This window comes from Archocentrus centrarchus, chromosome 1 (assembly GCF_007364275.1).
Source record: "Archocentrus centrarchus isolate MPI-CPG fArcCen1 chromosome 1, fArcCen1, whole genome shotgun sequence".
Classification (NCBI taxonomy): Eukaryota; Metazoa; Chordata; class Actinopteri; order Cichliformes; family Cichlidae; genus Archocentrus; species Archocentrus centrarchus.
In genome coordinates, this window is record NC_044346.1 from 16803173 (window position 1) to 16813315 (window position 10143).

The following is a 10143-nucleotide window of genomic DNA, read 5'->3' on the forward strand; positions in this document are numbered from 1 at the left end:
CAAAACACTGTTTGTTATGAATGTTTTTGTTGAATCAGTAAAAACAGGAATAAATACATAGAAAAATTAAGTCGGGAAAAATCAGCTTCAAACTATCGCAAGTAAAAAAAAGATGGATCACAGAGTAGGGACTTCAATAAGCAAAATAAACAATAAAAGCATACACCAGCTAGTTTATCTACTATTTATTTAGCTTGTTTGCTTTCTGTAGGTTCTTTGTTGTATTGAATGGTAAGGTGTCATTTTTTAACTGTTTTGAAGGATGCTGTGAATAAAATTAAATTATTATTATTAGTTGCTGTTTAGAGACAAAAACAGCTCACTAACATTTTAATGAAGTGGAAAGTTGGCCCACATGAAAAAAAAGCTGAAAAGAGGAGGAGATCTTAAATTAAGGGGTTTTTTTAGAATGAAAATTTTCTGGTTTCCTTTTCTCATTTTGTTTGATGGAGGAAATAGTTACTGAGAATGAACTCCAGCTTGTGATTATTTCCCAAATAAATGAAAATCAAAAGAAGGAAGAAACGAATGCACTACACAATAAAGAAAATGGAAATATTTAAACTATTAAAAATATAAAGTATGCGCCTTTGTCCACCTCCATTTTCGTGTAACAATAACACTGACAGGGCAACACGGTGGCATGTGTGTTTTCCTTGTGTCTGTGTGGGTTCTCTGCAGGTACTCTGGCTTCCTCCCACAATACAAAGACATGCATATTTATTTATTCTAAATTGAGTGTGAAAGTGAATGTGAACGGTCGGTGACCTGTCCGGGGTGTATCTCGCCTCTTGATTGGATGGGCTGCAACCCAACCGTGACCCTGAACTGGATAAGTGGAATAATGCATGGATGACACTGCAGCCGCAGCAGTAACACACGTGCGTCATTTAGCATCACTAACAACAAAGCTGTACAACTAAAAAGAGAAACAGGCCTGAAACAAAGCAAAGAAACAGATTTTTCTTCTCCCTCTCTGTTGCTCCTGTGCCACCCGGGGCATTAGATACTACTCTCACATCAAGAAGTGTGACACTGTACAAGTTACCTTTGAACTTTTTAAGTTATTTATATTGTTTTGATTCTTGTTCTGCCACAGATCTATTTCAAACCTTCACCCTAGAACATCAAGAGGATAACACATGTAGATTAAAATTCATTAGGGGACCCTCAAGGGGAACAACATCCACCTGCACATTAGCATAAAGTCCTGCGATGTGTTAGTGTAAGGTGCAGCTATAAATCAACAGGTCACAGTAGTACTGAAAGGTATTATGCAAATATTTATGCATGTCCCTTGCTCCATATATAGTAATATTTGTGTTTGTTTTGAAGTCAACCAAGAAATAAGGTGGAAGAAAGAGAGGCTGTGGAGTGATGCAGAGGCATAGTGGCATACCAAACATGAGGGAAGTAAAAATAGTGAAAGGAGGAGGTTTGAATGCAGATGAAGAGAGCCGAAGACATCAAAATAAATACAAACAAATAAAAACAAAACAAAACAAAGGGCCACTGATAAAAGTGCAAGTGCAGGAGAGCAAAAATAAAATGGAGGAAGCTAAGAAGACAGCCTCAAGGCAAGATTAGAGCTTACCTTCAGTGGGGTTGATAGCTCCTGGTAAGCTGTCCCATGGGAGGGTCCAGGAAGGGCAAGGATGAGGAGTGAAGACAGCCTCGATGCCATTTTCCTAGGGGAAGAACACACACACATATACAAATACAAGTTACTACAGAAACCCTACAGCCTTGAGGTTGTATAGTTCAAATGGCTGTAATCAAGTCTTTTGTACAAGCCCTCTGCTACCTTGCTCACATTGATCTTAAGTTGTACCTGCAGAGAAACTACCGGAAGAGCTCTTATTAAATTCTCGACAGAACAATGCTTCACCAGTACAGAACACATTCCAGCACAACGTTTAACTACTTCAGCGACATTAAAAAACTGAAGGCAACAAGGTAACTTTTTTTTTTTTTAAAGTTCTCTTGGAAGACAGCAAGGATAACTATACTTAGATCTTTCTGGACAAACTTTAGCTATTTTGTATGGAAGAGAGTTGGCTAATATTTATTGCTAGAAGGCAGCGCTTATCAGAAGCTTTTGATGAGACTTTTTTCAGTTCTCCATGCCTGCCTTGTTTTCACCATAGCATCCAGGATAGCAGCAGCTCATTTGCTACAGACTCTGAAATCGACTGAAGCCACAGGTAGATGGATATGGCAGAATGAACAATCTGGTATTTTAAAATGAAACTTGAAAGACTCGTTCTGGGAACATGTGAGACCTACAGTACATTAACTTGTTAACAGAGGGTGTGATATGGGACCTTAAACGGTGATTATCTGTTTTGCTTTTTGATAATCTGTGCAGCACTTTGGTCAATATCTGTTGTCTTCACATGTAATACATAAATAAACAGACTTGACTATCATGTACAATGAACGTACAATTACTTTTAGCCTCAGACCTTTGGATCCAACTCTATATAAGAATTAAAGCACACACACACACACACACACACACACACACACACTGGGATATCAGAAAATTACAAACACTGTGGCGTTCATCAATACGATGAAATGGAAAGCACTGCAATTAAGATTATTTAATTAAAGGCATTTTGTTTTGCTGACACAGCAACTTCAGTGATTTGTGTGTTGACTACAGCACACCGGGGTTGTACAGTGGCTATGGCACAACATTAAAATATTCTAATATTCTAATATTTTGCCTTATTCATCTACATTTAATGCACTGTACAAGACTACAATATTGCAAAAAAAAACTAGCTCACAAAGTCAACACCTTACAGTCAGTGTCAAAAGCAAATATATTAAATCTGCACATTAATATAAACTTGCAGTGCAATTGCTTCTAAGGTCTTCTAAGGTGAGCTTTCCTAAAGTAGAATAAGTGAATGTGCACCTTAAAGTTGTAATTTTTTTTATATGAAAAGGTGATTCAGTTTAAGGCCTTATTCCATCAATTAAGTCATATTTTTCAGCTCCATTACGGAAGATGTCACCAGGAACAAGGAATCCTGGATGTCTGGTCAAGCTTTAGACCCAAATGAAGAATGATAGGCGTAACTGTTATTATGCTGCATAATGCTCATTGATTTCAGAGAGCAGGTTTTCACAGGAACACACACAGACTGTCTTCAATCCCTGTTTCTGGAACAACAGCCCCCGTATGAACCCAATTCTTCAGACATAAAATCAAAGACTTAACTTCCTTCCTGCAAACCTAGTAATTCTCCTTTTTGAAAACCTCTGTTTTTTGGCATCCAAGTTGTTGCCTCTTGTTAGGCAGTGATAATGCAGGGTCTTAATTTTAGTGTCAGGATACCCGTTTGTTTACCATACATGTAGATCACAGGTTGTGGCTCTATAGATCCCTGCACACGGAGCTTGAATGGTATGCATCAGTGTGTGTTATCTGGAGTGAGAAAGAAGTAGAGTTTATGAGCCGATTATATTGTGAATGGTGTTGCGAGATGAGCCTGGTGCCTCCGGTTAGCTGCCGTGAAGGATTGACTGTCACCATGTGAGACCTCTGTGTCTATTAGCCTCAGTGGGACACATACAGAGGACATATTTGCGCACACAGACGCACACAGGCACATTAGCCAACGCAACAGCTGCACTGCAGACATGATGACGACGACATGTAGCCATCCTTGTAATCCCTCTAGACAGAGAACGGTGGCTATTGTGTATGTGTCTGTGTGTTCACGCATTCCTCTCAAAGTTTTAAGATCTGATGTTAACCTGCCAGGAAAACCTGTCATTTACACACATGTGGGCCTAACTCAATTTCATCCGGCAACATGGCACATCTAAGACACATCCTATCCTGACCACCCAGCTCACTCACCCTCATCCAGATTTTCCAAACATCACCCCCCCCCCCCCCCCCCCCCCCCGCTTTGCTATAGAAATGTAGCCAGCAGGAAATCACAAAAATATCTTTGCTAGGAGAGGAGAGCCAAAGAGCCAAGAAAACAGTCTGAAGGCTCAGTGGCGAGAGGTTAGTCAGGGTTGAGGAGACAGTCTCCTTTAAAACAGCTGGGCCTGCTTATCTCCTGCTGTTGCAGAGGTAATATATGGAGCTAAAAAAATCTATAAACGTGTGCGAATGAGCAAGTGTCTTGACAATACTTCCTAAGGGAACTGCCTTTGGATTGGATTGTGCCGGTATTGCCTTGTATCGTGCCTGTGCATGTGTAGATTTTTAGCCATAACTATAAACAACTAAGTAAAGCTATAAAAATTTTGTTTTCTTTTGGACTGGATTCATTGTTTTTATTGCACCTGAAATGAAGATAAGCTGAATGTGCACTGTCTGCACTCTTGGAGGTGGTAACTGGATCCACTGAGAATACTGAAAGTGCATTTAAAAAAGGGGAAAAAAGCACCGCAGGCAAATAGAGACTTTTCTCACAGACAGATTGTTATTCTTTTAAGAAAAAAAAAGGTTGTTTTTTTTGTAATGTCTACAAGAACAAAATAACAGGTATCGATAAGAGTTATGAACTCCCTAAAAAGAATACTTAAAATGTTAATTCTGTGAGTGAAACCAATCAGTGTTAAATATCTGGCAGAAAGACAAAATATTCAACAATTGGAAAACTCTGCCAGAAACCAAAACATTAACTCAGAGCTACACTCTTGAAGGCGCAATCAGCAGAAAATGGAGGCATGAAATTACAGGGATAATACTTAACCACCACTCTGGAGGTTGAGAATCTACGCTGTTAAGGGACAATGGGAGGCAGATTTCTTGATACAAGCTCAGTATGTAAGTGTTAGAGCAAAATGTGTTTGGATAACATATAGCTGCAAAGCATGCTCAGAAATACGTGAAGGAAAGTAATAATTTACTTTGAGTTTAGTCATCGTGGGCCTGGGGCCGCCAACAAAAGGAACCTGTGGGGTCATGTCCTGGTCTTCCTCTTGCACCACTAGGTTAGTTGGGCTGTCCTCTGCTGAGAGCGCTGGGAGGGTGGACATGGGAACTTGGGGGATGGACAGAAGCAGCCCACAAGCCTTGGCTGCCCGGAGCACCCCCGGAACTTCCTGGACACGGCTGTACCAGCGCACCAGGTGGGGGAGACGATGTAGCATCCAGGCGGCACGGGCTTGGAGGGAACACTATTAAAGACGATGAAAGGAATGAGAGAGAAAGGAAAAAACAACAAGGAGATATTGATTAAGTGAGTCAAGTGACAAGTCACTGCCAGCGGAGCGAGATGCAACGTTCCAGCAGAATTCAGTCATCACACCGGTGAACACGCGCACGCGACAGAAAAAACATCAAAACAGAGCTGGCAGGTGTGGAGGGTGAAGAAACAAACAGAGACATGATCAGAGAAGCGGTGTCAGAGCACAGTGAGTGTGTGTGGACAGAGAGGGACACAGACACAAGAGGCAGAAGGGGCACTCTGCAGCATGACAAGAGGGTGGAGTGGAAAGGATTCACCGTGGCTGCATGTGTTGTGGACAGCGATGGCAGTTAAGAGGAGACACGCTAGGCTGAGTGTGAAACTAGAAACCACTGGGGCACAGCTGACTACTAAAAGCCTCATTGTGAGAACTTCAGTTCTTTCCCACAGTCGAGGAATAGCTGGAGACAGCTGAAAGGTGAAATGGAGGCTGAGACCCACTCCACCGCCAGACGAAGCAGCATTCCTGATCAATAACAGCATAAGCTTGAACTTTACAGCTCTCGGTTCTCGGCTGCAGTTACTACCAAATTCATCACAAACAATGGGGCGTAATGAATATTCAGTAAGCGCTTGAGTTTCAAAAGTCTTCAAAGATTTTTCAAGTTATGAGTTTTTTTAGGTCAACATAACAACCTGCCAACACTCTCAGCTGTTCCCAAAGTAAAGTCAGTGAAATGCATTTCAACCTGCTGCATTTGAATAAAGACCCTCCCATACAGTGTTATCAGCATTTGCCAGGTGGCTCCAGACCACCTTTGAGAGCAAAACCTGTGCCAAGTCTGATGCACTGAGTCTTCTTAACCCAAGTTTCTGCCTGGCTGGATTTACAAAGGAACTGTGTGTACTACCTGTTCACCCTGACCAGAGTGTCAAAACCACACGTCATGCATAATTTGACAAGTCATCATAATAAAAGGTATTGAAGAGACAGTAAATTCATGTAACTGCATGCTCCAGTCTGAATGCAAGCATTCAGCCTGACGTCAGTGCTGCTTTATTAAGCACTGAGACAAAGCTGTGCATAACTACGCTTGAGTGTTTGTGTAACAGGTGTATTACTGAAAAAGCATTTGTAAAGAAAGTGTGTTTGTGAAATAAAAGCATCAAGCTTATGCTGGAAAAATGGGCAACGCTAATGCAATGAAATGAGCTTTGATGTGTATTTGTGGGATTTAATTAACAATAACTTAAGGCACAATCAGTATGAGGTTGCTGACGCCACTCAAAAATTAATTACATGTCACCGAGTCAAAAAGCCCTTACCAGATACTGATAAATGCACGGCAGCAGCACCACATCAGTCAGAGTGAAGTACAGCCCTTCTGCAAACACATGCTCTAACAGAGGCAAATCTGCTGTCTTCACTTTCCTGATCTCAGAGTTCTCTCTGGTGGTTAAAGCTGGTACTGAATCCACAGATAGTTTGGCCAGAGCTGCTCTGAGCTCAAGTCCATCACAGGCCTGAGACGACTGTCCGGGCTTGGACTCAGAGTCCAGGTTCCCTTGGCTTTCGGTGGACTCATCCCGTCTCTGCTCCTGGAGTTTCCGTCTTCGGATTTTGTCATCGTTGTGGACTTTGACGGGCTCCGCGAGCCTTCGCTCAAGGGTGAGAACGGAGAGGGGCACCTGATGATCTTCATTTGTGGGATTCTGGAGGTGTTCCTCAACAGCAGAGGGGATGTCAATTTCACACAATCTAGTCCACCGGCTCACCTGAGAGTCAGGACAGAGAAGGTGTTTGAAGACTGCCCTTAAGTGCACTCAAAATGAAAAGACATTATCCAAATAAATGCTGAAATAAAAAAACTGTTTATTGTATCACTTAGCCAATGTCATAATTTATTTGTAATTTAAACAACAAAAAACTTAAATTACATGTATCCAAACAAAAAAAAAAAAGAAAATGTTTTTGGTGAATTTTTTATTTTTTTGAAAAGGTCAGTTTTGACTTTCAGGCAGTTCCTTTTATCATCTTTCCTTTTTGGGTTGAAGAGTGAAAGGATCCCAAATTGGATAAGTGAGACTGAAATCCAGCTACTTTCCCACTGAGTGCTTGAAATTTCATCAGCCAACTGAGAACCAGTGATGGTATTAACTCAAATCTATTCTAAATAATCTCCTGGAACCCTTATGGGGAAAAATATAAAAGTAAAGGTGTGAAGTAAGAGGTAAGTGTTTGCTAGATCTGAGACCATGCTACCTTTAGCAAACTAAATATTAGTTCATTATTTACTCCTAATTGGCTTTATACTGTTGTCAGCTGTGTCATTTATAATGGTTTTGCATATATTTGGTTTAACTGATTTTGTAATAGATTTGCAGCTGGTCACATGATCGGGGCAGTATTGATTGCTAACATTAGGCAGCTCTTCACCCGGGCCCACAAAGGTGGGAAGTGTATATATATACTATACTTTTGTAGCATTTTCAGGTATCTGTACTTTACTTGAGTACTACTTTTTTATTTTAACTTCGTACATTTTTACACTTTCTACTCCTTACATTTTCAAAAGAGACTCGTTACTTTAGGTTTAAGACATTTTAGGGGAGTTATTATTTCACATCACTGCACGCATTCAAACATCAAACTGATTTCCTGGCGAGAGAAATGACAGAGAAGTTCAGTCAGAGATGAAGACAGATATAAGAAAGAGGACAGCAGAGGAAGGTTATATTTAAAGGTAAAGACAACTCACTGATAAACTGGAAATTTAACGCTGGATTGTGTATGGTGTGAAGTTATGTTTCTTCATATTGTGAAATGTCCTGCAGAACAAACTGAGGTATACTAAATTTGTGTTATTCAAAGGTTGCATTGCAGTTTAGTGCAGGATCACACTGTGACTGTGGTGTTTATGGTCATTGTTAGGTTACATCAAGTGTAGCAGGAATGAGTTTGAATTTAAACTGATGAAGCTCAGATTCATTCACTGAATTCAACCTTTATACAAGTGTATACAGTCTAGTATAAAGACAGTATAAACAGTATACTGTCAGTGTAGGGGATGTAAAACATCTGCTTACATCTTGTTAAATTCAGTTGTGTAAATCCACACAGAGCAGTAAACCTCAGAGCAGCAGCACAGGTCAGCTGATCACAGCCTGTACACAAAGCAAATCTACTGGAACGCACAATAGAAGTTGTGATTTTTTTTCCCCACGTGGAGCCACTACTACCAATCTTAGGGTTTCCCCATGTGCCGAATCCCACTTTAAACCCTGATTGTACTCATTTTTGTGTTTAGGTGTGGAGGCAGAGTCACTGCAATGTAGGCAACAGAAAATAGAGCTATTTTTAATTCTCTTTCAGTGCTTGTGTTCTACATAACAAATTCAAGCAGAGTACATTCATTGGAATTAGACGTTTGTATTCTCATGTAATATTATTTTGTTATAATAATTTAGCACAGGTTTCAGTTAGCTTTGCACAAAAATAGAAAGAAACATTTCAGAGCCTGTACTTTTTCACTTTTACTTGAGTAAAGAAGTTGAATCAGTACTTCAACTTTTAGCAGAATATTTTTAATACAATTATCATTACATCTACTTCAGTAAAGAATGTCTGTCCTTTTGCCACCTCTGCGGAGGTGTGAAGAGGTGCCTGATGTTATGGAAAGAGGGTGAATGGGTCATTGTATTTTGGGGCGGCTGTCACCTTTTGTGACTGTGAGTTTTGGATTATTGCTCACATTAAGCCGGTTCTTTTTTTCTTTCTATTTAAAGATTTTAAAGTGCTTATTAATCTCAACAAATCATTACTGATGTAGCTTGTTTATGTTAGTTTTTTTGTAAGTCTAGTTTTTATTTCAGTACACTTATATTCTTTTTACACTGACTGTTTTTAGTTGAGTTTCAATTAACTGTAATAGCTTTGTGTGTTTTTGCTTTTAGGCACATTTTAAGTTCCAATTTGTGTAAATATGTGTGTATACATCCTCTATTCACAGCACTGGATAACGACATGATGTTAATCCCAAAGTTCATCGTTACAGACTCAGCATCAGAGCCAGAACACTCAGGGCTGCTTGTGACCCTGCAGATATCTCACGTTTTTGTTGTTCTTGATCCTATATTTGTTTGCTTATATTCTTTTGTTTATTTTTTGTCACTTATTTCCCTCTTTGCCACTAACCTCAGCGCAAGCCTTCAGACACGTCTTCTTGAAACCCAGCAGAGCCTGTACATCATTTCTGGAAGGATCGGCATCGATGGTTTTGTTGATGATGTGCCTAAGGACCACTGCCAGTCCTGCCCTGCAGAGCCGACGAGTCTCATCCAAAACAGCAGGAAGACGACAGCCCCTCACCAGCTGGGGGAGAGCCTCAGACTGAATATCTGAGGCGTTCAGAGACTCTGGCAGCTGACTTCTCAGTGACTCGGAGCTGCTGGGTTTGTTGAAGACCAGATAAACTTTAAATAACTTGCACTCGCAGTAGGAAAGGAGAAACAGGACGATGGAGGTGTGCAGAGGAAGGCACGGCTCCTCGTTTTGGCAGTAAACATCTAAATAGAGTGAGGGCTGCTGCTGGTTTACCTCGGGTTGTTGTTTCATTGTAAATAAAGTCAAGACTGTGGGGTGGAAACACATGTGAGGATTTAACAAGTAGTTACTTTGGAAAGCTGTTACAAGATACGGAAACACGTTAAATGTCATTAAATGATACTTACAGCAGGTATAGCTTCTATAAAACCACGTTGTTATTGTGTGTCCTGCTGCTTCTTCTTCCCCAGCCCCAATAGTTTTTAACTTACGAATAACAGTAATAAAAAAAAAACACGTTGTGTCATTGATAAATACCCATTAGAACTGTATAATATATTAAAAGTGCCAGCTCTATTTTTTTTTTTAAAAAGACTGTATTTTTACTGACTATTAAATTCAGAAGCCATCATGTGCAATATCCTAAAGTAAAAC

The 10143-nt window shown here is 40.2% G+C and overlaps 1 protein-coding gene across 2 annotated transcripts in view; it reads right to left on the reverse strand.

The window, feature by feature from the left end:
- Positions 1–10125, reverse strand: part of gstcd (glutathione S-transferase, C-terminal domain containing) — a 67388-nt gene extending 57263 nt beyond the window's left edge. The window contains exons 1-5 of one of the 2 annotated variants that reach the window (XM_030739047.1): positions 9897–10125; positions 9361–9797; positions 6492–6941; positions 4885–5154; positions 1595–1688 (exon numbers count right to left, since the gene is read on the reverse strand). In XM_030739047.1, the coding sequence (XP_030594907.1) occupies positions 1595–1688; positions 4885–5154; positions 6492–6941; positions 9361–9780 (1234 nt within the window). In that variant the 5' untranslated portion in view covers positions 9781–9797; positions 9897–10125. Of the gene's footprint in view, positions 1–1594; positions 1689–4884; positions 5155–6491; positions 6942–9360; positions 9798–9896 lie in introns of those variants that run through there. The other variant, XM_030739055.1, reaches the window with a different exon arrangement.
- Between the last annotated feature and the right edge of the window lie 18 nt (positions 10126–10143).